The sequence below is a fragment of the Acomys minous genome (assembly GCF_964271855.1).
Source record: "Acomys minous genome assembly, chromosome: 3".
Classification (NCBI taxonomy): domain Eukaryota; kingdom Metazoa; phylum Chordata; class Mammalia; order Rodentia; family Muridae; genus Acomys; species Acomys minous.
In genome coordinates, this window is record NC_140485.1 from 113,453,133 (window position 1) to 113,480,924 (window position 27,792).

The following is a 27,792-nucleotide window of genomic DNA, read 5'->3' on the forward strand; positions in this document are numbered from 1 at the left end:
CCTACTACTTCATGGGTTAATGTATGACACCTCTCTTTCTACCCTCAGGCAACAACACCCCAGGGCTTACTAAAGGAAGACGCCAAACGCTCTCTTCAGAAAAGCTTCAGGATCCTTAATGAGGCCAAGAAGTTAGCAAATGCTTTGGAAGGTGGGTGCGGCCATTGTTTCTATTATGATAAGGTTAATAGTGTTATAATGGGAGGGTACTATAGCACACTATTAAAAGATTAAATTGTGAGCCGTCTCACACACACACACACACACACACATACACACACACACACACACAAAGTGACCTTTCTCACAAGCCTGACAACACTTTAGGCTTCAAGCTTCACCAAACAACATTCCATAATTTTAACCTAGTTCCTACAGCATTGCTCCTCCTACCTAAAACAGAAATATTTAGCATGATAAATGTCTACACTGCCAAACTCTACCTGTCAACTTGGATATGGTTGTGGAAATAAAATTCAGATTAAAAAATGAGCTAGGAACGTGTGGCATAAAAGTATTTGTAAAATCTTCAAATTTGTTAATAGGTTCTGAAGTCGTCAAGTACTTACAAAATAGCTATGCATTTTACTTCCTAATTTAAAACATAAAAGTGGATAAAATGGTGTCTACTCTGATACAGTATTAATGTTTGTGAACACGGCTGCTGTCAATGTAAGCTATGGTACTTTTCATCTCATTCAAGTATCTCCTGTTTCTCGGTGCTTTTCCTGGTTCCTCTAGTCTCATGCCTTGGCATTTTTCATGGCTTGCGTCTACCTCCCAAGTGTTGATACACATAGACCCTCACATGCTGCCATTCCAAGGTGTCACGTGTTCATAGTGGCATTCCATCTCCTTAATTTGCTCCTTCTCCTATATTTCTCATCAAAACACCTTCTATGAAGGCATCACATTTTAGTTAGCAGCACCATGGGTGCTGGAGATAGAAAGGGCTACAGAACTACAAGTTCAAGTTCAAACCAGGCTACATAAATTCTTGATTTGGGGACATGAATTACCCATAGAGGACTCACCTACTGTACACAAAATCCTAGAGTCCATCCCTAGTTTTTCAATCAATCAATCAATAATTAAATAACTGTGAGACTTTGTATGAAAAAATCTTTGCTGACATATCTTTTTCTAAGAAACAATGGAATATCTAATTTATACTTACCCTACCAGTGCAGTCTTTCTCATAGACCTGTCAAATCTCTGATGTTACAGACTTTATATTCTTCAGAAGAGACATAAGTTCTATTTAACATTGAACTTATACTGTACCGTGTAATACTTAGTTCAAATTATGAACTAATTAGAAATTTTAAATAATTAATAAATTATAAGTGAGTGACAACAGGTTTTTTAAGTTAAGTTTCCCTTTCTTAGAAAGCACAAATCTTGGAACAGTTTAGATTTGGCATGCCTTAAAATAAACTGTCTTCGACTCCCTTAGCAACTGATGCAGAATTACAAGAGCCATCTCTATTTTAACTGTCACTTTGATACCAAATGCTTTGGACTCTGCCATACACAAGGTCCTAGTTACGTAGTTCTGAGGAGGTAATAGGACCACTCCAGCCATAAGAAGGACTGTAAAGAGCCGAGTTCTATTTTCTTATTGAACAAGTAGTGTCAATCCAAACCCTTTGCAGCCACTTTTCCCTACCTAATGCCCATACTAGACGCTAGAGTTTTACTCAGGGCAGTAGAGTTTAAAGAAATTGTACAAATGCAGAGCCAGACTCTGTCTTCATTCAAACACTTAATGTATTATTCTTCACAAATCTTCTTTGTATTAACTTTGACATTATAAAAGTGGAAGTGACAAGGATGTACCATCACTTGCCTATTGCACATGAGGCCCTGGATTCAGTCCCTGGACTCATAAACTGAATGTGGCAGTGTGTACCTGTCATCTAGGCGATGGAGAGGTGGAGGAAGGAGGATCAGAAGTTCAAAGCCATCCTTGATTACATAGGAAGTTTGAGGCCAGTATGGAGTATGTATAACCCTGTATCATATATATGCATGTGTGTGTATAATTTCATTATATATGTGTGAATGCGTATATAAGTATATATGTATGTATGTATGTATGTATAATGAAAATGCTTCTATTTGGAGTACTGAGCTTTGTAGTGCTCACTCAGATTTAATTCCTGAATTGGGTACCTAGCAAACTTTGCAATGTTTCCAATCCTGCCCTTGCCTTTGTTTCCCCTAAATCCTGATACTACACATAAAAAAGACACAATTCCATTTTGTTTCACTTAGAAAAGCTGAGGGGCTTGGGAGGCAGAAAGGGTTAGGAGACAGAAATGTTCATTAGTCTAAATGTCTCTTTTTGCACTTCAGGTAGTACATTATTTAAAGTAATGAAAACCCACAAACTACTCAAGGAATAATCCCCCCCAGAAAACCAAGCCAAGGCAATGGCGAGGATGGGAATGTTTTCTTGCTACGTTATGACATTCTCCTGATTTGTGGCCAATTACACGGGTTATAAAATGGCTGTTAATCAGGGAAATGCCATATATTACCACGAGGAGCTGCTGAAATAGGCCCTGCAGAGCAGAACTCTTGACAGCAGCTATTAAAATCGAGATTTAGTCATTTCTCTCTCTGTGGCGCCTGGAGTTAGAGGGAATAAAAATGGTGGGGCCAGCATGCTGTCCATATTTCTAATTTGTTGCTTTGCTCAAGTCAGCACAGCTTGGTTTGTTCCTAGACTCTGGTCACAAATGACTTACTGCTGCTCTCTGCCATTTTTATGCTGTCCTTGCCTTGAGGGAGTCTGAACTTGCCAGGAGCAATTTGTTTTGCTTTTTAATTTTTGAATATACATCTGTTAAAGATAAATTCGCCCTTACACGTGCTTGAGCTTTGAAGGCAGGTCTACAGTGCGCTGGTTGAGTGTCTGTGGAGCTAACAATCATCTTGTTGATGGATTTGAGATCTGAGGGACAAACTGCTGATTGAAAGGGTCAGAAGATGAATTAATGCCACCAGGCAAATACCACTCTATAGAGGAACAAGAAGTTCTGTCAATAAAGTAGTCAGTTGGGGTCCTCAGAGGATATGTACATGGCAAAGAATGAAGTGGTTTACTGTGTGGAAACCATGTGAATGCTAAGATCTTATGTACCCCATCTCATTGGAGTCACTTTTCAGTTTTATTCACTTCCTAATTTAGCTCTAATATTTAGCTTTACCCAAGCAGAGTGAAATTATTTAATTACTTTGGAAAATATATAATCCTTCTATAAACTAGAGATTGCTGACATGAAATAAAAAGATTATTCTAAGCTCAAGAATAATAAATATGTGACTATATTAACAGTAAATCTAAGAATCTCAAGGTATACAGTACTGTGAAATATATGGAACAGGGAAAAACTGTGTTCCTATCATTTCACATTTACCACACCAAGTCAATACCTTCTTTTGGTACTGTGGTACAGCAGGTACTAAGCACGCAGTCCACAGAACTGTATCCGAAAAGTGTAGAGACAGCAGAATTGGTACATCTGCAAATCTTATGGCTGAGGTTCTGTTATTATTTTATATTAAGGAGGTTTTATTTTATTATGTCTTATGTATCCCTGTTAACAAATAGGAATGCCATGGCACTACTAGAGGTGACATAGGAGAAAGAGCAAAATAGTCTCAACATGGAGGCCTTAGCAATGCAAATGGGCTTCCTGAGAGTGAGACTTGCCTGCTCAGGCTCTGCCTCATTGTGTCAGCAAACCACAGGCAGTACATCAGAGCCATGTCAGCCAGAGACAGGGTCCCCCATAATACACCTGGTGGCCCTGCCTGGAAATACCTGGGCTTTGCTCCATGTTCAGAACAAGAATCCAGGATTCTGGAAGATAGAAAGGAATTTACTAATCAGTTTGGATATAGTGAAGATAAATAGAAATATCCTCAATTTTCTGATGACTCAAGGGATGATAGGGCTTGTACGAAACCAGAGACCTGTCCTATTTAAAGGCTTTCAAATTCAGTTTTCTTGTGAGATAAAACAAGTCTACAAGCTGTCACTCAGAAATACAATATGGGTCTCAAGTCTTGTCACTTAGTTTTATTAATCTAGGTGCAGAAAGAACCACCTCTCTCTGCACCTTAAACGTTTAGAGAGCCTATCACCCACTCTCTAAACATTTAGAAAGCCTATTTATTACCCGTGTGTTTCTCCCTGCTGTCAGAGGGGTCTACTGTGATCCTCTAGAGGGAGAAAGAGCACAGCAGTGATAGCTAACATCTACCAGGGGCCTGTCAATCACTGAACTCATTTCTAGACGACCTGATTTGGATGCTTTCTGCTTCATCAATGAGTGCTTTGTAAATACTGCAAAATGTACAAATATAATCAATAGGAAGCCAAAATAGCATAAGAAACTACAATAAAAGCCTAATATTTAAAAGACATATTTTCATCTTGGGGAAAAATGAGCAACCCACATACTAGATTAAGATTCTGCTGTGAGTCACTTCACATTCTGTACTTGGCTCAGGAAGCATGTGATATAGCAGTGCTTTGTGATGCAGAAGATCGATGTCAGCTTTTCCTCTGACTTATCATGACAATTGATTGACAACACAGAAAATATACATCTTGAAGGTTCCATATATCTGAGGAATTATAAAATCGTATACTGTAGACAATCGTATATTCATGTGCTGTACATATGGGGATTTGTTGTTTGTTTTTTGGTTTTTTTTTCTTTTCTTTTCTTTTCTTTTTTTTCAAGACAGGGTTTCTCTGTGTAGCCTTGGCTATCCTAGACTCGCTTTTTTTTAGACCAGGCTGGCCTCAAACTCCCAGCAATCCACCTGCCTCTACCTCCTAAGTGCTGGGATTAAAGGCCTGCGCCACCACCGCCCAGCCTGTTGTTGTTTGTTTTGTTTGTTTTCTGAGATAGGGTTTCCCCGTGTAGCCCTGGCTATCTTGGACTTGTTTTGTAGACCAGGCTGGCCTTGAACTCATAGCAATCCACCTGCCTCAGCCTCCTTGAGTGCTAGGATTAATGGCAGGAGCCACCACACCCTGGCTATATGTATATTTTATATATAATGTATAAGTTACAAATTAATATAACTAATTCAGTGTATTTTATGTATACAAATGGAGTTGATATAAATTTTAGAAAAACAGCTGCTTCTGGTAATATCAACGTGGCTGATATGCACTTCTCTCTTAAAAATATCTTCTAGATAGGTAAGGAAAGAAGGTTTTGAAACACTGAAAAAAAGGATTCATTACTTTAGTTAGAGTAAGCTAAGTCTTTGCAGTTGTATTTAATTTTTAAAGGAAGAGCCAACTTTTAAGGGTTTGTGACAGGTTCTCCAGCCAACATTTCAAGTCTGAGGTTTACATGACCATGCTATATGGCCCTCCTTCCCCTGGGTGATATAGTATTTGCCCTGTGTGTGAGAGGCTCTATGTTCAACTGCCAACCCAGCAAAAAATAACATAAAATTATTATTCTAAGTAATAAATAAATAAATAAAACCAACGGTCAAGAACAACACAAAATGATTGCATTGGTTTAATTGGAGAACTGACTCTTCCAAAAGAATTGTATATACGTAGACATACAAGGAAGCAAGACCTTACAAAAGAACAATGGCATGTATATCAAATATATACATTGGAAATCTCAAGAAATAACCATATAAGTGTGTCTAGTGACACTAAAAAGTACATTGGAGCTTGAGCAGCCACAATGACGTTGAAGAAGATGACCTTACAGAGAAGTGATAACATCAGGTTGCTACTCTTACTCAAAGTCTTTTGGTATTATTGAGTTTTGAAAACTTATTCATTGTTTTTCAAGAAATCATTTAAGAATTGACATAAGTAAGAACAAGGAACTTGTAGTCAGAAGGTCCTAATGCTTCTGTTGTGTTAGTTACTACGTGTAGTCACTTAAGCAAATAAAGAGATAAGTCTGTTTTTACAAGGAAGTACTTACCTCACTTTTGGCCCAAATTACAAGCTGAGCTCTCTCTTAAATAATCCAAGTCAGATGCTTCCCCGTATTCTCCATATATCCTACCTTAGAGAACAGCAGCATGGAATGCAGAGAACGTAAACTATGTTGAGCCCCAGAGCAGGTGTAGAGGACTCACAGCACTGTCCCTGGAGCATGGCAAAGCTGAGAGAGCACTGATGCCTGCACAAGCTGTTCTCAACCCTCCCCAGTGAGCATCTTTGGCTAGGGCTATCTGGTGTGGATATGAATCGTGGTGCTTGCAACAAAGGCAGTTGCACTGGCTGGCGTGTTCTCACTCTCGGCTCATGGGCTATTTCAGCTGCTCCCTCGCTTTATAAGCTCTGTCTTTATCTAGCTCATGCCTGGAACACTGTTGTCTAAGGGGGGGGGAATGTTGAGCTTTGGTGGATCCAACCATCAGAAAGAAGACAAAGATGGGGCTGCTGTGACCGGATGATGTTTTTCTGGCTTAAGGGAAAGTCAGACCAATACGTTCAGCTTGTGTCCTCCTCTTGTTCTCCAAAAGTTAGAAGACGTAGATAAGGATTTTGTTGTACTGTAGGTCTGTTTCCTCCACCACATTATAATTTAAGCTGGACCACACATTCTTTGTCATGTCATGGCTGTGGTTTTATTAGGCCTCACATAACTTCTGCATCAAGCCAACACCACGGTGCCCACCTTTCTCTTTCTTGCTGCTTGCGTGTCTTCCATCTCAGAATCCAGGCTTCACCCTCTCCAGCTGTGGCCTACCTGGTGTTACTGCCAAAGCTATAAAAAACATTCCCTTTGTTTTGTAATATTCCAGAAATGAGTAAGTAATAAGTAGACATTGTGAGAATGGAGAATTAAGAAGAAGCCAGGGTCAAATTGCTAAAATATCAAGATCAGGATAGTCAGAGTGTGTGCATTAATTTTGGATTGTATATACATTGTTTTATTCTCTAGTACAGAAAGCAAAAGATCAAGATGATAACCTTGAAATATAATTTGTAGAGTATCAGAAATATTCTTTGGTAACTCTTTCTCCTGAAAAATGGGTAGAAATTTTTACTCATCCTTTGCTGTGAGAATGCAGAAAATTACATATACCCAGAAAATTACATACACCCAGTAGTGCCCCTCAAATTATGGCTTTTTTGTTGCTATGCCTGAATATTTTTATTGCTAGAGAATTTGAATATTTTGATGTTTATTAAAAAATTAAACCCAGTCAGTAAGATATGACATGAAATATTTACAGTTCCATTTCCTTAGCTGATGGGGACATTCAAGTTCTCAGTGACAATTGTTTTTTCAAGACGTGTCTACTTTATTCAATCAGAAGTGGCAAATGCTATTTGTGAAGACAATTTTATGTAACTTGTTTTTCCAGTCCAACTGGTCATTTATAAACAATGAAAGAAAAAAAGTCAGGTGTTGAATTCCTTCAATACTCAGATATTATGACGTTTTATTGCAATGATAAAACACAGGGACTTAAAGCAACCTACGGAAGAAAGAGTTTATTTTGGCTTACAGTTCTGGAGAGGAGTCCAATATGGCAGGGGAAGCATGGAGGTAAACAAGAAGACATGGTGACAGGAGTAGATAACTGGGAGATGACATTCCCTTCCATACACCAAAAATAGAAAGATTGAAATGGAAGTCAAGCAAGGCCAAAACCCCTCAAATCCTTCCAGTGACAAGCGTCTTCCTGCAAGGCATGGCTGCTCCTCAAATATTTCCATAACTTCCCGAAGCAGTAACAGCCACTGGGACCAACTGTTCAAATTGGAGAGGGGGAGTCACTGTGGGCTATTCTTACTCAAACCACTACGTATATACTTACAGTTTATTAGACCTCAGAAGGATTCCAGCAATGCCAAAAGCTTTGAGATCTCTTAGGAAAAAATAAATATTAATTTTTGGCATTGCTGAAATCTATGTACACATTTAATATTAAATCATCACTTGAAGAACTGGTTTTGAATGTAAGATAACATAGGCTAATGTAGCAAGATAAAAAATTTACTGAAATCTTTTTGAGGGATTTTATAAAAATACTGCTTTCTTTGTGAAAAAAAATGACAGGTTTATCTGGGTTGTCTTGCTTTTCCTTTAATTTTTATTTCTGCTCCAAATAACACCAAGTAGTGTTTACTGAAATAGGATGTCATTACCTATGATTATATATGAGATTTTGACCACCGAACCCAATGATGCATTTTGATAATGAAATTTGAATATATAAATATCAATGGAAGAGTTGGACATGGTAGCTCATGCCTCTAATGCTAGCACTCGGGAGGCATAAGCAGATGGATCTCTGTGAGTTCGAGGCCAGCCTAGTCTACAAAACAAGTCCAGGACAGCCAAGGCTACACAGAGTAACCCTGTCTTGAAAAACCAAAAAAAAAAAAAAAAAAAAAAAAAAAATCAAAGGAAGGCTATCAAGGGAATATCCAAAAATGCACTAGAAGACTAAATTTCAGAGGTTACTAACCAATAGAAAACCATCAAATTAAGCCTTATACTAGCATATGCAAAGAGGAAAATGGTATGGTTAAACATTCTAAAGTGTATATATATATACATATATATATATATGTTGAATGCAGAGATATGTGAATGGATAGATGGTAATAAATGAATTATATCTTTCTTCTTGCTTTTTGTTAACTATATTTTAGTTAATTGAACTTGCACATCCAAGAATAATATAAATCATTTCATTTCTTTTGGGCTTATGTTCACAGAAAACCACAACGATCTAAACGGCCTGAAAATCAGGTTAGAGACCGCTGACGTTAGAAACGGTGATCTCCTGAGAGCTCTGAATGACACTATGGGCAGGCTGTCAGCCATCCCAGATGGTGAGCATCAGGGCCCCTGAACTCCACATCTGTTGAGAAGAAACAGAAGAATCATGATAGCGCTCACCACTTTCCTTAACATCACATTTCCACTATAATGAAAAACAGATACAGGGTTTCTTAATTATGAATTATTCTTTTGAGAATCAGAACCATATTTATCAATAAGATAGGGCCTACTTTTTTGTTGCCTTTAGCTGGCACGTATAGGAACATGTTATATAAAGGAAAATATAGGCACCATATTATATTGTCACCTTGTTTCAGCCTAAGGACTCTGGTGTTAGTGGGAACGAGATCATACACATACTGTTCTCTGTACATTGGCATATTACAACAAAGCCATGATTCATTAGAATCCCTACAGCAGATAAGGAGCCTACGGCCATGCCATGTCTTGGTTGGCTAAACTGAATTCCTTAACTAGTCCAGATTTCAAAACCATTCATGGTCAACCCATTTTTCTAATATTGTCCAACCCATTAAAAATATTTAAAATTATTGTTTAAGACTTGTTTCTGAAAATGCAAATTCTTTCAGGGATCTTGGTTTTATACTTTACTAGCAGGCTACAGTGAATTGTAATACTTATGTGTGGTGAGAGCATGCTGCAAAGGAGAGGCTGCTTCTGTCACACTGGCCAAAAAAACCAAAACAAAACGAAACAAAACCAAAAAAAACCCAGAGAGATAGCCAGAGAAAGAAGGCTGAGAATCATATAAACACTTCAAAAGCATAGTTTCTGGGGCTTGCTTCCTCTGGTTGCGCCCACCTTCTTTCACAGTTTCCACCACCCCAATAATGCGATCAAAGTATTAACCCATCGGCAGATTCATCCACTTCCCGAGGTCCCAGCTCTGCCTACAAGTCCTTTAACACAGCGACCTTCAAAAGTCACTTTGGATTCAACCCACAAGAACTATGTTTTACATACAAATTATGATCCAGAAATAAAGACATACATGTATACAATATAGGAAATACTAAATTTTAAATGCATTTTCCTTTCATTTATTGAGTAACTTTTCATGGAAATACTTGACTAATTGGAACCTAGCAAAGTGCCAATGCAAAAGACAAATAGAAACATGCAAACATAAGCTCTGACATTCCCAGGAAGTCTACCCCAAAAAGAAAACACAATCACTTTCCTCCTATGGATAGACTATGGATAAATTAAATCTTAACTCTAGTTTTAATGCAGCAACATGAACCATGTAGATAGAGAATGAACCTAGAGAATAATCACTTTGCTATTTTAAAAAAAGCAATTGGATATTTATCACAAAGGTCCTGGAGAAATTTTAATTCACCTGAAAAAAAAATTGCTCCATTGGCTACAGCTGATTGAAACACAGTTGAACCTTTGTCCTCTGTACATGTGCCCCTGAGGTCAGCTGGCCACAGCCTCCCTCTGCCAAGCATGGATGGAAACACCGATATTGTTTCTTTGTTTTCTTTCTCATGTCCACTTGTGTCAACAGACACGGCTGCTAAACTGCAAGCTGTCAAAGACAAATCCAGACAAGCCAACGACACAGCGAGAGCTGTCCTGGCCCAGGTCAAAGATCTACACCAGAACCTTGACGGCCTGAAGCAAAACTACAAAAAACTGGCAGACAGCGTGGCCAGAACGAATGCTGTGGTGAAAGATCCTTCCAAAAACAGTAAGATCTCCTTTCTCACTGTAATGATGTCATGTGTTGCTTCGCACCATGAAAGTAGCCTAGACTCATGAGTCTAGCCTTCAAGCCCTCACTGCAGGTCCTGCCGTTCCAGCAGCCATGTCTCCCCGTCCTGCCTAGGTGCCTTTTTCATTTAATCTTATCCAATCAAGGAGAGGCTAGGAATTCTCAATGTTTACATGCTACTTGGTATCTATATGCCAAGACTATTTAATCCATTAGTGTAATAGAAACTACAGTTATGCATGGGTGATTATATGGCTAAGATTGGAGTTGCATGGAACATGGAGTTTAAGATGCACATTTATTAGCCATCCTGTTAAGGTAAGGTACCACTTTAGAATGCGTTAAAATTTGAGGTTTTTCTGTATTATTAGAGTCTACCCAACTAATATTTCTAGGAAATAAAGCATTTATCTGCTTTATATCAAGAATAACTTCACATCTCTTATATATTGCATCAAATTCACTGTCTTAAAATTTATTGAGAAATATGAAAAAATTTAGTGTAATGACTTATATTTTTTATGATTTATATTTTTAATTAAATTTAGTCAACGAACATTGGTATTTCTTAGAATACTTTCCCTCTTTATCACATGATAAGATAATATTTTGGTATATGATTTCCTTAAAGGAAATTCTTAAGGTTTTTTCTTTAAAAACAAAAACTGTCTACAAGTATTTTTATAAGGTATACAAACATTTGTAAACTATGATGATAAGAGAGACCTTATTGTGGTAATGATTCAGAAGGGTGCTCGTGAGAGCTTGCTGGACAAGGAAGAAAATAGAGACATAATTATGTACTTCTGATCTAGAAGAAAAAAAAAGCTCACCCCTTACCATTTCTTCAAGGCAGAAAATGGATAAACGCAAATATTACTTTTTTCTGTAGTCCCAGAGATCATCCTATGGGTTTTAGCCACCCAACCTAGTCTCTTCTTCTATATCCTATACATGCCTCCAAATCAGGAGAAAATACTTTTAAAGGAAATTTGCCATTCTAGTCCACTTATATCATAATTTAAGATATCATTTTGTTCTGGTTTAGATTAACTGTCAGCTGATGATGCCTTGTCATGATACTGTTACTTGTTTAGCTATGTCCTCCACTAAAAGGAACATATATTAGTAAATAGTAATTAAATATTTTCTTTTTATCTTACTATCGCAGTATGAACAGCATAATGAAGGGAATTTTTCTCTTCTTTTAATTAAAAATTCTCATGCAATATATTTTGATCATATTTTTGTGTGCTTTTGTCCATAAGAATCTGAACTAAAAACAGCATCTATTTAAAAGTGCTACTTTTGTGATACTTTATAATACCCATAGAAAATATTTCCTCCTGAATTTTCTAATTTCTTTTTGTTTTGCTCCCATATGAAATTGCCTGCAGAAATCAGTATGTATACGTTCATTTGTACGCTTTCTAGTAACTTCCTTGCTTCTCTGCTTATTGCAAAAGAGCTTCTGTTTTGCATGTGACCATTTATCGGCACTGGCACAGCTTTAAGCACTGCACAGCTGTTTGTTACTCTGTCGCCAAGGAATGCTAGATATAAAATAAGTCTTCATTGAGACTAATATGTGGGTATATTTAGTATAAGAAATTTATAATGCTACAAAAACCTAGTGAAATATTTGAATCTTATCCACGTAAGAGTGTAAAACTGACTTTTCCAACAGATTGAGATAAATTACAGTGTCTCTGATAGAACAAATTCAGCCATCGGGCTCGAGTGAATTCCCGGAACATTCATTAAAGTAGCTAAAACAGACTATGTGGCTGCCACCTCCCAAGGCTCACTTTTTCTTCCTTCATTTTAGTAATTTTTCTCATAATTAAAATGCTTGTAAACAATTCTTCTTGAAATAAAATTGGTTCTAAGCAAACGAGCAGCCCAGTTAAGTATAAAAATATTGTCTCTTGAACATTGCGCAGTTTGAGCTGAGCATCACAGCGCTACAAGTCACTGGGGAAAATGATAATAAAATCAAACATGTCCAAATGTGAAGAATATGATTGAGGCTGGCCTCTGTGGAAAATATCACTGAAGAATTAACACTGCCATCCGAGCACTAAAGAAAATAGGCTTGAGCCATTGCGTACCGTTAGAAAAAGAAAAGTGACATGAAGAAGAACCTAACCAATTAATAAATTAGAATATAGAAAACAATAAAACAGATAATTGGCAGGATTAATCAAGAAAAACAAAGCACAACCAGGTGATTTGTAAGGCAATAGAACTATATGAAGAAGAAAATGTAACCGAGAGGAGAGAGTACTTGGAAAAACTCCATGCTGGTAAATTTTAGAGCCTATAACATACAGGTGAGAGAATCTTCCAGGGAAAACATTCCATTTATCAAACTCTAACTGGAGAAGGTATTTTCAAGTCTACACAGTTAGACAATTAGGGAAGAAAATAAGAACATTTTCAAACACAAGAAGCCTCAAACTTGGCATCACAGATGACTCCGTTCTCAGAGCCGCAGGAAGATGATTTCCACGGGGCCTAAATAGCTGGGGGAAGTAGCAGCAGCAGAAGGAGGAGACACCCCCACTTGTGTTTTGAAGCATTTGAAAAGGCTTCTGGGAGATTTTGGAGACATGGGTCTAATATTTACCTGAGCCATAGTAGTCTTGGCTTAACTCCTCTTTCTCTTGGTTGTGTATCTAGCTATCGAACTCCATTCTCTTTAATTCTAGAATAATTTGTACAATGTAAAATAACACCAGGAGGGTTAGACAGAAGAGAACACTGGATGAGTACAGACAACCAGAGGGTAGCAGCAGCATGTGACCCATACGACAAGGCCAACGTGCATCTCCAGAACACAAAACACTAGAGTCTTAACCCAGTAACCCTACAGATTGTTGTGCTAACAATAGTTAGCATGTTCTTTCTAAATTCCACTGACAGTGCAGTCCACATTGATATGCTTGAGTCCAAACTACCTATCTCAATTTAAAGATGCTGATGTTCGGGATTGATGGCTGGGGCCAGTAGACAAGTGAAGGGCCCTGGGTTCTGGCCCCAGCACAGACAAAACCAAAATGATACAGAAGGATAGCTTATGTCCACTTGAACATTCTGAACTCAAGCCTAAAGATTAACATCAGCCATGCCACAGACTAATTATAGCCTACCAGGAATGGGTAGCCTTGGACTTTGCAGAATCTCATATGGTCACAGTTATAGGAAGCTGAATAACACAAACTAAATTAGATTACAGATGCCGTAGTTTGGATAACACTGTCAATATCCCAGAAATTGGATAATTGGCTTCCTGAAGTTTATATGCCTGCCCCACCACCACCACCATCCTCCATTGCCACTACCATGGGAGCACATGCTAGAGGCTTGCGGATCAGATAGCCTTCCACCCTTTTCAGCTTAAGGCTTTTGAAATTGCCATTATTCAACCCTCTGTAACCTACAAAAACCAGTTTAGTATTAATCCATCCAATATACAGTGCAGAATAATGAACTATTCTTCAATTTAAAAAAATTAACTGATGTTTGAAAGATTTAATTGGCGTGTAACAGTGGCCTTTAGTCTTCGTGTCCTTTAACACGGCAGTGGTTTTCAAGCTATGTCTCCATAGATTCCCCATCAAACATATGCAAAGAAAGAAAGAGGAAAAAAAAAGAAAAGAGAAAACCCAATTTTGCACAAGAACCTTGGTTTAAATTCAGCCTGTGTGTAGACAGAGCAGGTGATATTTTAAAGAGAGCCCATTTCTGTTTTTCTGTGGCGAAAGTTCTGTCCTGTAAAGATCAACTTCAGGACTAAAAAATAGGCACTGATTAATCTTATCATATCTCCTGTCCTTAATGCCAATTTTCATCTTAATCACAAAGCCAAAGTCTTTCTCTAACCTCTCTGGCCTGCTTTAATCTCAACTAAATATTCACAGTTGACCTCACGCGCTCTTTCAGCCACCGTGGTCTTGCTTTTGTCACATGGATAAAGTGAAATAAAATAATACAGTACACTGCTATTCTGTTCTGGCTTCTATGTCTGGGGGTAGTGCACACACACACACACACACACACACACACACTAATTTTTGCTCTGTGCAGTTGCAGATGCAGGTGCTACTGTGAAAAGTCTAGAACAAGAAGCTGATCGGCTGATAGACAAACTCAAGCCCATCAAGGAACTTGAGGATAATCTGAAGAAAAACATCTCCGAAATAAAGGAATTGATCAACCAAGCCCGGAAACAAGCCAATTCCGTAAGATCTTCTTATATTCTGAATTAAGAAATACTTATAAGTGTTACTATTATCCCAGAGAAAGTCTTCCCCAATGGACTTACTGAATGAATGGTCCCTGACTTTTTAAACTTAAGGCTACTTGGGATACATAGGAAGGAAGAAGTAGTACATTTTTCCCTATAGATTTTTAAATTATTTCATGAAAATGATAAACTACACATATTGTTTGGGAATTAAGAAGTCCAGTGTATTTTGTTGCTTCTTGACTATACTAAAATAACAACATAAGTGAAAAGCGTGCTAAAAGATATAAGAGTATCTTCCTCATGAAAAATATAAAAAAATCCAATGAGTGGGGTTGTGCCCTGAATTCACAAACAAGCTGAAAAGAAATAGAACCATTGTGTTAATTAAGTACAATACAGATTTTGCTTGTTTTACAAACAACAACAAAAAGCCTTAGTTTTGTTACAGTATCTGTTTCTACATTCATGAAGTAAAAGTGGGAAATACCCGCCTTGAAATTTTGCTTTCTTACTTACTCAAATAGAAAACCGTTCCAACAGATCACACTCTCTAACATGCTGAAGTGTTGGGTTGTTGTTGTTTTGTTTTGTTTGTGTACCACGGTGTACGTGTAGACATCTGAGGACAGGAAGTGCAAATCTGTCCTCTCATTTTATCCTGTAGGTCCCTGGGATTGAGTCCTGTCAGGAGGGAGGCTAGGACTCTAACCCTCTGGCCCTAAAATGATCCCAGTTAAATCCTAATGTAAAACTTTAGATGTGTCAAGTTAAATCATGGTGACTTTAGAAATGACAGAATTTAAAAAGATACTTCTCAATACCATCAATTTTAAATTGTATTTCTATAAAATGCTGCCTTTAAAAAATGCAGTAACTAAGATGATCACAAAGTAGCTCTTATTAACTTATCAATTTATATTTTTAATAGTGGCCAAGACTATGTCTGAGTGATACCATCCAAGAGATTTCTTTTAGAGAAATGTGTAAATTCTATGCTTTCATTTAGCCATTTTAAGTTGTCAAATGCTCTACCACTGAGCTATACACCCTCTGGAAGTCAAAACATATATGGTATTTATAAGAATAAATTTGCAGTTATGATCTAGTTGTAAACAGTTGGGCTGCCTGAATATTCTAGGTATTCAGGATATATTAAAAAGCAAAGACAGGAAAGATGGAAGACAGTGGGACCAGGAGGAGAGGGCAGAGGGGCTGTACTTGGGATGTATAAAAAATAAATAAACTAATTTAATTTAATTTTAAAAAAGCAAAACACAACAAGCCCAAAGAGGTTTCATATGAGTATGTAAGGGGTGAGCAACAGGTAATTTTGCAAGATCATGCTGGCATCCTGGGTATAACACTGTCCTTTTCTTCAGAGAATCAGACTTTATGGGCATGGAAAGTGTACGATAGAGTACCTTGGTTACAAATGTTAGTAAGATTAGGTATGCCTGGTTTTTATATGGTCACACTCATGGGCTGGGTTCCCAAAATGAACACTGTCAACTCATTTGAGTGCTGTCTCCCCATTCGGCACCACGACCAACCCTTCTGGTGCATCACCTTTGTGGTCCTTTACTTCTGCCTCAGCTTTGTCAACAAGGTCTTAAACTCACCCCGTGACCCACATAGGCATTGCATCCCCCACACCACAGCCAGGGAGTATTACTTAATTGAGTTTTTTAAAGAAACATGATTTATTTATGACTCATCCCTTGATAGCATGGCGTTAGAGTTAAGCCTAGACAGCATTTATGAAGAACAGATAAAACAAACTGCACACAGTTACTTTTCATTGTGAATCAAAACCCTCTATGGTTTTGAATATGGTTTTCTGTCAGGGATGTCTGCATCTACTATTTAATTCTATTCATGGATTACAGTCAGATCTTTTATTTCTTGTTCTCTTTGATCCTCTTGCTATCAATGGCAGTTATAACCTGCCTCAGATACTAAATGTGCTCAGTGCCATAGTCTTTACTCATGAAGGTTTTGGTTTCACTCACTGCCGACTCCTGAAAACTCACTGTATATTATATCTTTCTTTTACCATTAAAAAAAAATCTGATATCTGCATTTTTGTCTACCTTCCTCTATTATTGGTCTTTCTTTTTTGTCGTTTTATCCTTTTAAATCTCTAACGCTTGGATAACTCTTTGCATAGCTGCTACTATGCTGTAGCACTTTTTCTCCACTCATGTTGCACAGCTGCTTCATAGTACTAGCACCCAGGTAAAAATCTGTACGTTCCCTGGCTCGGGGATTTCTGTAATTCACTTTGACATGATCACTCTCAGCATTCCATATAGAAGGGAAATTCTGTCTCGGGGGGAAGCAGAGAATGGATATCACACAACCAAGGCCAGCTTACAGAAGACAAAGCAAGTATTCTGAGATCCAGGGTGACCCCTAGTTCTGAACTATCCACTCTCAAGCTGGGTCACACCTTTGCAGGATACGAAAACACAAGACAATCTCAGCCGACTTTCTGGATCACTGCAAGTTCAGACCACTGCACAAAGCCTGCTCCTCTGTTTCCTTTGTGTAGAGTCACAATCTGCCTAGAGACCAAGTAAGAAAACACTTGGCAAACACAGGCCTCTACAGGGGCCATAGGAGAATCAGCAGATTTGCCCTTTGCTAAGAAGTCCCCAGATGTGAATCTCCCTGTTTGTCAGAGCCAAACAGCCCTCCTTGATTTTCCTCTCTGAGCATAATACATGTTGTGTCTAGAATCTTCTCCAGCTAGTTATCCTGTTCCATAGAAAAGATCCACAGTGCCCTTACCCTCACACCTGAAGTGAGATGACTCTTGCAGATACCTCCTGTGTTGCCATATCAGAGAGAGGATTTGGCGGCCAACTCAGTCTTACTCAGAGTCTGTACAAGTTTTCCATCCGGAGAACAATGGTATTAGTTTGTTTTTCTCAAGTGGGAAAGCTATATGAATAGCAAAAAGCGCAAGAAAGAGTGAACAAATGGGAAGTTACAAGTAGGGAGAGCCCGTGGGCATCCTGAGGCTAAACATCTCAACAAGAGGCAAAGTAGGTTTCATATCTTCCCTTCTCCCTGTCGTGTACTGTCCCACAGAGCAGCAATCACCGATGGTGATTTTTCACCTGACCCAAAAGAAATTAAATCCAATAATCAAATACTGCTATTTGTGACTGAACGAAGCCTCCTTTAATAGAAGTGAAAATTGGCATGAACAGTGCCTTTCTATTCACATAAGAATTCCTTTCTTAGCAATTTGTGGTAATTTTTGAGGCACTATTCAAAAGGAAAAGAAGCTGTTATATGTGTTAGTAGTGACGGACACTTGGAAATTATTTCCATCTCATTTCCTAGTAACCTAATAAGAAGTATAATTTATTCTGAAATATATATTCAGAGAGGAGCGATTAATATTCTTATTGCTAGAAGATCTAGAACAAACTGCTTGGCCTCCTTTAACTGTAAGAGCAGGGGTGGGCTGGCAGTACCCTCTTGAAAACTAAACAAAAGCTGGACTCCTCTTAAAATGGTCCCCAAATCACTGAAGTTTAAATCTAAAAGTTTTTAATCAAATAACCTCAAGGAAGATCATTCTCAATTATTTCGGTATAAACTCCCCTTTGGAAAAGTTTCTTCAAAGAATAGTATGATGAAGGTGGAAATTTGCTAGCTGCATGGTTCAAAAATAACAGCAGGCTAATAAGCAAGAGAAAGAACCATGAGCACATCATTGGCAAAAGCCCACTGCAGAACCTAATCCTCTAAAGCCCTCCCTACTCCACACAATGGTGTCTGCGTATAGACATTTAATGATACTGTTTGGTGACTGAAAAATTACCTCAAAGAAAAAGAATAATGAAGCCTTTGTGGCGGTTTGGAATGTACTTCAGCCTTACAGAGAGATTCACAGAGTTTCATGGTGTTTTCTGTCTTGTTTTTCTTGAAGATCAAAGTGTCTGTGTCTTCCGGAGGTGACTGTATTCGAACATACAGGCCAGAAATCAAGAAAGGAAGCTACAACAACATTGTGGTCAATGTCAAGACGACTGTGCCTGACAACCTCCTCTTTTATCTCGGAAGTGCCAAACTTGTGAGTCTAATATTCAGCTTTTTAAAAGCTACTGTGTTTGTGTACAGGTCGGAGGTTAAGAAACGAGGAAATTATATAGAATGTAGTAAAAGACCCCTAAAGTATCGAATGTAGCCTTTCATGTCTGAAATCTCAGAATCTTACCTGGCAAATGTTTACAGTTCTAGTTAAGTTATAAATAAAAACAGGTTGACAATTCTTTCCCATGTCCCGACACATTTCTTTTTATTTGTCAGTGTGTTGATATTTATTTTGCATGCCATTTTCAGATCTAGCTGTTCAAGAAGAAAGCCTAACAAGAACTAAAAGCACTCTCCTATTCTCAAATTAAGAAATAGTAACCTTTTGTGTTAATGAAGTGAAAAATAACAAATTGTACACATTTTCTGACCAAGGCAAACCCTTGCAGTTTGCTGAATTTATGATTCAAACCGAAATCACACAAGTTCTGCAGCTGCAAACTGTCACACACCCAAAACTGACTTAACTTGTGGTATGTGGGGATGTCCCAACATAAAATAAGATGCTTAAACAGACTGGCTGTGGCATAATAACTTATCACTGGCTGTTCATATGAGGGAGTCTGTCTCACCTCATGTTGAAAATGTCCACCTCTGATATAATACAGTGTCTTGTGTGCAACCATGAAGAACTCTAACTCAAATTGTCTTACATGTCATTGCAAAAAATTCTCCACAGCCCTCCTTTTTCTGAGTGCTTTGTTCTGAAGTATGTTGTCTCCTCATTTCTTTGGACCAGGTTGACTTTCTTGCTATAGAAATGCGTAAAGGCAAAGTCAGCTTCCTCTGGGATGTGGGATCTGGAGTTGGCCGTGTGGAGTACCCAGATCTGACCATTGATGACTCATATTGGTACCGCATTGAAGCATCGAGGTAACTTCTGAAACGGCAGCACAGTTTTTCCGCATGAACTGTGAACTTAATTCAAAGCCTTGCCATCAAGTTGTCTTTACCAGTAATGTAGCTGCCTATGAGCTGTCCATGTGTGTAGAGGTCGCATGCTATGTGTATAAATGTGTGAGCCAAGGAATTCGCCATGCCTGTTAGGAAAGGACACGCATCCAAGGCACAAGCCGGAGAAGCTATTCCAATTCTAACTTCGTAATCTGTTTTCTAATAAGAGCTGGAGTGAGGCAAAAAGAGCTGCCTGAAACGTCTTAACTCACTTGAAAAGAAAGGAGAAAAAAATACAGCTACTTGTTCTTATTAAACAGACACCAGGGCATAAAAATTGTCACTGTTGTCTCTGCGTACCCTGCTCCCCTTCTACATAGCAACTAAAAACTCCAGGCCTATTCTGTGTCAAACTACTGAGTCCCATGGATCCGGGCATACCCTTTTAAATGGAATGTATATGCCGAGTCAGCCATGCTCTCCAAAACTCTAGTTTCTAGGAATATTTAGTCTATATGTGGAAGCATATTAAGCCTACCACTTCTCCTTAACTTCTTTCTCCAATTCATAATTCCCCTCATTGAACCCAGAGCAGGCAGTCGTGAGGTGGTATTGTTGAGGACTTCAGGCTGGTGTTGTGTTTATCAGAGGAAGGTCAATGGGGGAAGTGTTTATTGTTGGCTCTCTATGAGGGATCCAAACGGTTTAACTTGGTTGAGATGGGATTAACTTTTCCTGCAGTAAAATGGTTAAAAGAAGAAGTGAGAAGAGGCTCAGTAGATAAATGCTGTGCCAGCGTACGAACCAGAGTTCAGCCCTCCTACACTCGTGTAAACACCAGGCAGACGGGACTGCCCACCAGTAATTCTCATACCTAGGAGGCAGAGAGGACGAGCCCCAGAGCGAACTGCCTAATTAGATTAGTCATATGGGGGGAACTCTGCTCTCAACTGCTGGACTGTCCTTCAAAGAGTAAGATGGAAAGCGATTGAGGAAGACTCTCATCGTCAGCCTTGCGCATCTGCATACATGCACAGACACGTGCACATGCAGCCCCACGCACATGTCCATCTACATACTCATGTACACCAGCACTCAAATACACACAAGTGTTTAGAAGCAAACTTGATTAAAACCAGCAATTGTATTTCCTTTTAAGATGTATGTGGGGGGTGGGGAGAGGGGGGAAGAGAGGAACAGATAGATGTGGGGAGGGAGGGAGGAAGGGTGGGAAGGGAGAGAGAGTAAAGCTGTCCTCACATGTATGTTAGTGCTGGAATGATTCCATACTTCACTCAGTTTAAGGACATTTATTCTCACGATGTACAGTTCTATCTGAATAGATCTGTTCTAGTCCAGAAGTCTTGATGACCGCATCCATTTCACTTAGCGCTGCCTCCTCAAAGATAGAGTTTACCAAAATGAGAGAGCAGGGAGAGTGAGTGATATGATAAGAAAGTTTTGTTGTGACTGCTTGTCTCAGAAGAGACCAGATTTTCATACTTAACAATGCGTGGAAATCAATCACTTAAAAGAGAAAATGAATATTTAAAAAAAAGAGAGAGAGAGAGAAAATGAAACAAAATGATAATGCTTTCAAAGTTTTTTTTAATTGAATTTAAAAGCGTGCTTCTGAAAATTTGTATTACACAACCCAGCAGACTGATGCTGCGCTCTGTATATTAAGATGCTATGACAAAGTGAGACATGCAACTCTGAGAAGACGACGTCAACAAATTAAGATCCATTATAAGGAATTTTAGGCAAAATTATGCAGCTTCTGGTGCAGAAGGCCTCTGCTTGCTGAATTAAATTTGAAAACATAATAGATGAAGTCATAAAATCTGTTTAAGTTTCATGTCTTATGATAGAGCACATTGTTGTATAAAGCAACAGGGAAATGCTTTCCCATTGATCTATCACAACACCATCAGCTCATTGCTGCTGTCCTTTCTTATCAATGGCCATAGGCAGAGACTCGTTATGGTGTTCTTCCTTATTTGAATGTTATGGTTCTTATTAGCCAATACCAAATCTTCGTATTGGCTTGAACAGTACTGACTCAGAATGCTTGGACCTAAGCACACAGTTCACTGAAGTTATCCAAGATGACTCCTTCTATTTTGTGCCTTTGAAACCTGAAAGTGGCAGAATGAGATGCATATTTCATTTTCTGCATTTTTTCCCTTTTATTTCAACACCCATGCGTGACTGAAGAACGGGAAGAAATGGCTCTATTTCTGTGAGAGCTCTGGATGGGCCCAAAGCGAGCATTGTGCCCAGCACCTACCACTCAGTGTCCCCTCCTAGTTACACCATTCTAGACGTGGATGCAAACGCAATGCTGTTTGTTGGAGGCCTGACTGGGAAGATAAAGGTAATGAGCTGTTTCCTGTCCTTTCTCTCCCATTTTTAGACAACTAATGGAAGGCATGGAGAATGCAGGAAACCGCTGCCCATGTGTTTCTTAACTTGTGTTTAAGAAATCAGTTTAAAGAGCTTTCTTCCTTGGTGTTCTGTTTCTCTTCGCTTTGATTTGTTTTTTTGTTTGTTTGTTTGGTTGGTTGGTTGGGTTTTGTTTGTTTGTTTGTTTGTTTGTTTGTTTTGAGACATAGCCTCACCGTGTATCCAGGCTTGCTTGCAACTTGTAACCTCCTGTCTCAGCCTCCCTGCTGTTATAAAGAGAGGCATGCCCTTACAACAGATCTTCCATCTTTGAGTTGTGAACATTCAAATCTGGAAGCACCATATTTCTAAGCCTTCCATGGTAGTTTATTTCTTATTTGTGACATATGTTGGGAGGGGGGCATTTTTTTCTCAGTCACTTCAAAAGCAAAGTGTTTCTTAAATATGCATAATTTTTGCAATCAATTTGTGGCTTATAAAAGTGAAATGCTATAAAGTTCATATATCCAATTAAAAGATGCATGAGTCTTCAGGAACTATCGTAGGGGACATACACTTTCGAATCGTGATCTGCTTTAAAAAGTTTTTGAGTTGCTCTTCTCCTCATCCTTATGGGGCAACCCACTTAATATTCATAATTGCTTCGTGGCAGGTCTTTGTGCGTTTCAAATTGTAAAGTGCTTGCGTTTGAAAGAAGCTTATGTTGATTAGATGGAATTAGGTGCTGAAAAACGACCTGTGGGTGAGATGCAGGAACACAACCGAATATAATAGATAATCATGGACTCGTCAAAATCACCCTGGGATGAGATTAGTCAGAAAGTGTGAAAAGCCAGGGTGACCCCACGTTCTTGAGAGCTCAGCTTGCATAGGGCGTGCAGATAATTTGTTTGCTTTGTGCAAAAGATGTGACTCTAAAATATGGGAGTTGATTCCACGGCTGCACACTAAAACCATCCTAATTCCATAGAACTACACGTGTGTGTGTGTGTGTGTGTGTGTGTGTGTGTGTGTGTGTGTGTGTTACATAGTAATATGTAATCATATTGACATCTTTCTCTGCTCTCCTAAAGAAGAATTAGGGCAACACATAGTAGTACAAGGTCATAAATTTTGAATTCAAATTTGGGTTGGATTTCTTTTTCTCTAGTATCTGTAAAATAAGTCCTTGGGTAAGACACTTAACACCTTGGGCTTCAGTGTTTCAAACTACAAAAGAGCAGTGAGAATGTATGCCTGACATTCAGGTTAAAAGATGCAATAAGAAACTTCGATAACACTTTATAATCCTCACTGTCAACTAAGTTACATTCTAAGCAATTGACATGGTTTATTCAATATTCATGGCATAACAAAGTGCTCTAATATATTTGGCTACTCAATGTATAAGAAATACACAAACTGTTCTTTAAACTGATCACAGAGATCTGCCTGCCTCTGCCTCCCAAGTGCTGGGACTAGAGGCTTGTGCCACCACACTTGGCTTGAGGGTAAGGTTTCCAATACAAGATTTTGGGGAGGAGGTAGACATTCATGTCACAGCAGGGTAGATTCTAAAACCCTCCTAATTTCATTATTAAGGAGACTGAAGAAGAGAGAACTTGAATGTTTAGACCATGTTACATAGTCAGAGGGTTTGGATTTGAGCATAGGGTAAGAAGTTACCACGCTTCACTGCCACAGTGAGGAGTGGGACCAAGTGTTTAAAATACATGAAAAATCTCTAGAACATGGCTTTGGTACCTTTAGTAATTTAAAAAAAATTGTATGTATGCATATGTGTGTGTTTGTGTTCACATGTGCATAGGGGTGCGTATGCGTGTGTGCATAAATGTGTATCAACCAAAGGTAGATGTCAGTTATTAAAGTACACTTGTCTGTACTGGCCCCTGGATTTGGGATCAGGAATAACCTAATTCTCACAATAATCCCATGTCACGGGCATCTATGGGGAAGCTCAATAGCTTCCTGAGGTTCAAAGCTGGAAACAATTGATATTTGCCACAAGCTTACATGGCCTTTCCATCCTCAGACTCAATAAACAAATAATGGAAAATAAAATTGCACCTACATTAAAAACATACAGATGTTTTCCTTGCCTTTTTTTTGGGGGGGGGGGTAAAATAATAAAGTATGACAACTAATCACACAGAATTTATTATGATTTGGGTTTATTATATAATCTAGGGACCACTTGAAAGATATGGGAGGATAGATGTGTGTTATGGACAAATGCTACAAGATTTTGTGTAAGAGACTTCAGAATCTAAGGCCTGTAGATTGGAAAGAGATTTTTAGCAAATAACTAGAAGATATGAAAGGAAATCACGTTTACAAATGGAAATAATACATGTATACAGAGTCCCATCTTAAGTAGTGCATACAAGATAACTGGGAGCCACTGATGAAATATTTGAGCTTCTTCTTTTTTTGACCTAGCCTGTGAGGGCATAATATGGCCATCAGAAGACTGCCAAGATTGTGATGTGTAACAGATAAGAGCTATTCTGCCTTCTGCTGCTAATAGTTCATAAGCACCACAATCCACGAAATCCTTAGCTCTGACAAAGACCTTAACATCTCTCTGCAGAAAGCGGATGCTGTACGCGTGGTTACATTCACTGGCTGTATGGGAGAGACATACTTTGACAACAAGCCTATAGGTTTGTGGAACTTCCGGGAAAAAGAGGGTGACTGCAAGGGGTGCACGGTCAGGTGAGTTGAGATGAGGAGGCCTGTTCCGTGCGTCACACCGTTTGTATTTTTTCTGTGCCTCCGTCTATCACCATGTAGAATAGGCCTGATTGTGCTTATGGTCAGTTTACCAAAGAGGAATGAAACTCCAACCCTTGCCCATTGGATGCAGGCATTTTCAAAGGACCTTGAAAGTGCCTTCCAACACGTTTACATGGCCATGTGTTTTTATGAAGTCTGCACAGATGAGTTTTAGTGTCCACGACCTTCTTCTGGTATCACAAGCCTATCAACATGGCAGCAAGACAGTCTGACATATTTAAGATGGTTTTATATAGAACATATTAACACAGAATATGGAAAGCTATTTATCAAATTCTTTCAGTTCAACCACAACCATGAGATATAGTGCCAGGTTTGATGGCATATCCATGTAATCCCAGCGCCAAGAATGCAGAGGTAGGAAGATTATAAATTCAATACCAGCCCGAGACACGTGAAGTCCAGTCTAGCTCTAAACATTTCCTTGCTAGTTTTCTAACTGGAATTTTCAGAAGATTATTAACAAGTGTAGTAAAAGAAAATCCTGCAGAACTATCCAACCACTTGACACTGTAGTATGAAATTGTCATCTACATGAACTCTCATCTGTGTAAAAGCCTTCAATATGTAGTGTGCTAACTAGGGCATTTATACTTTCAACCTTCTGATACTAGGAAGAATTCAGTTCAGTCTCACTCATCAAAAGACACATCACCAGGAAAGGAGAAAGAGTTAGTAGAATGGTTAAAGCATCAAGCACAATTTAAAAATCCCTTTGACAAGATATACAGCCTAACTTTGGAAACGTGCTTTGTGGAGAAGGTTGCCTCTGGGGAGAGCTTTAATGATGTGTGAAAGTCCAATAAAAATGCTTACCAAGTAGAATGTGTAGATCCCAGAGAGAGTCAATGTCCACAGCCCAGTTCCCTGCCATGATACATTTGACTACAGCCCTGCCCCTCTGCAGTATTGACCCTCCCGTCTTAGCTGGATTTCTATTGCTGATGATAAAGTACTGTGGCTAAGGGCCACTTGGGGAGAAAAGGGTTTATCTCGGTTTGTAATTTCACATCCCAGTCAGTGTCAGGACAGGAACTCAAGCAGGACAGGAACCTGGAGGCAGGAACTGATGCAGAGGCCATGGGAGGGTGCTGCTTACTGGCTTGCTCCCTATGGCTTCCTCAGCCTGATTTCTTATAGGATCCAGGATCACCTGCCCAGGGGAGGGAAAAGGTAAAACTGGACTGGGCCCTCCCACATCAACCATTAACCAAGGCAACACCCTATAGTCTTCCTCTCAGAAAAATCTCAGTTGATATTCCTTCTTCCCAAATGACCCTAGCTTATGTCACAGACAAAAACTAACCATGGCGCCATCATTATGCCTCCTGCTGCCAAGTTGCCCTGCTTTTTTAAAAGTGGTTGAGGACATTTTATTATATATTGGAATGATAGACTAGCCAGAGCCATCTGGAAGGGTTCAAACTGCACCAGACCCTCAGAGTAGGAGGTAAAGGGAACAAAAGAAGAAAAGAGATGGGGAGCAGAGGGGCACATGGGAGCCAAGAGAGAGAAGAGCCAAGAGTGTTATGTTTATATAAATAATTCTATATTTGGGCATTTCTTAATGTATCTTTCTGCTTTGTACAATTATTTTTATTAGGATATATATGTGTGTGTGTGTGTGTGTGTGTGTGTGTGTATATATATGTATGTATGTATATATATATATATATATATATATATATATATATATATATATATCCAGCACTATTTACCCTCATGACCTTATATTTGTAACAATAATATTTATAGAACTCTATGTATTATTGTTTTTGTTTTCTTTCGAGAAAGCTTTGTTACATCTTTACATAAATACCAATCACTCAATTCAAAAGACAATGTTGATTTTATTAGAAAGATAAAAGATAAGTCTATATAGGAAGTAGGCTGGAAACATTCTGGAGAGTCCTCAGAACATCAGTCTTAGCAAGCTGCATTTTTAGATAAATAATATAAAAGATGGAGTTGTTGTAGTATTTAGAATATTACTTAAGGAAGAACTCAATTTTCTTAAATATAAAAAGTCATGTTAGCATTAAAATACAAAAAAATCCTGCGAGAAATAAAATTCACTTAATTGAACATTAAAATCACAATGAAATTGTAAGTGCTAAGCCACAGTGTGCATTCATTTATTTCTGCACTGACAAGCATCCATAGGTTGCGGCTGCTCCATAACAACAGACTTATTCTACGCTTACCTGACCAAACACCTAGCCATAACACAGAAATAAAAGGCAAAGTAAGGTACTCTGTATCATGCATAAAGTGCTTGTTACATTTCCTTAGAAATATGATCAAAATGTACAGGAAAATCTAACATAGCATTGCATGTTGGATATTATAGCATATGCCTAAATGAACTAACTTCCCCACCTCAAAGCTGCCCAATTTAAAGCTGGAGTTCTTTTTCACTAACCTCAGTGATGAAATGAGTGAAAGCCTTTTGTATGCTTGCTCACTTCCAGCCCAAAACTTCCTCCTGAAGTTGCCATTTGTTTGAGTGAGATAATGTCTTCAGTGTTGGAGTTGGAAGGAACTTTAGAAATCTAAAAGAGATTGAAACTTTCATGTCACGCTTGGGAAATTCCAACACGAATCATTAAATGGCTTTTGTGAGAGTCTGCCACAGTCCCCAGGGTACCTGATATCTAATCCACATTGAGAAGAAGATAGATTTGGGACACAAGAATGTCAGGGTTTAAACTTCCTACATTTTGTATTTAAAAAAAAAACCTGATTATTTCTCTTTTGAATCTAGAATTGTGTGGTAAGGTTTTGTT

General features: G+C 38.6%; 1 protein-coding gene across 1 annotated transcript in view; it reads left to right on the forward strand.

Annotated features, from left to right (window-relative positions):
* LAMA2 (laminin subunit alpha 2) overlaps positions 1-27,792 on the forward strand; it is a 588,770-nt gene that overhangs the window by 510,061 nt on the left and 50,917 nt on the right. The window contains exons 41-48 of the mRNA XM_084776810.1: positions 49-151; positions 8,744-8,860; positions 10,345-10,527; positions 14,641-14,795; positions 18,747-18,890; positions 19,650-19,783; positions 22,022-22,181; positions 24,801-24,925. Of these exons, the coding sequence (XP_084632936.1) occupies positions 49-151; positions 8,744-8,860; positions 10,345-10,527; positions 14,641-14,795; positions 18,747-18,890; positions 19,650-19,783; positions 22,022-22,181; positions 24,801-24,925 (1,121 nt within the window). The remainder of the gene's footprint in view (positions 1-48; positions 152-8,743; positions 8,861-10,344; positions 10,528-14,640; positions 14,796-18,746; positions 18,891-19,649; positions 19,784-22,021; positions 22,182-24,800; positions 24,926-27,792) is intronic.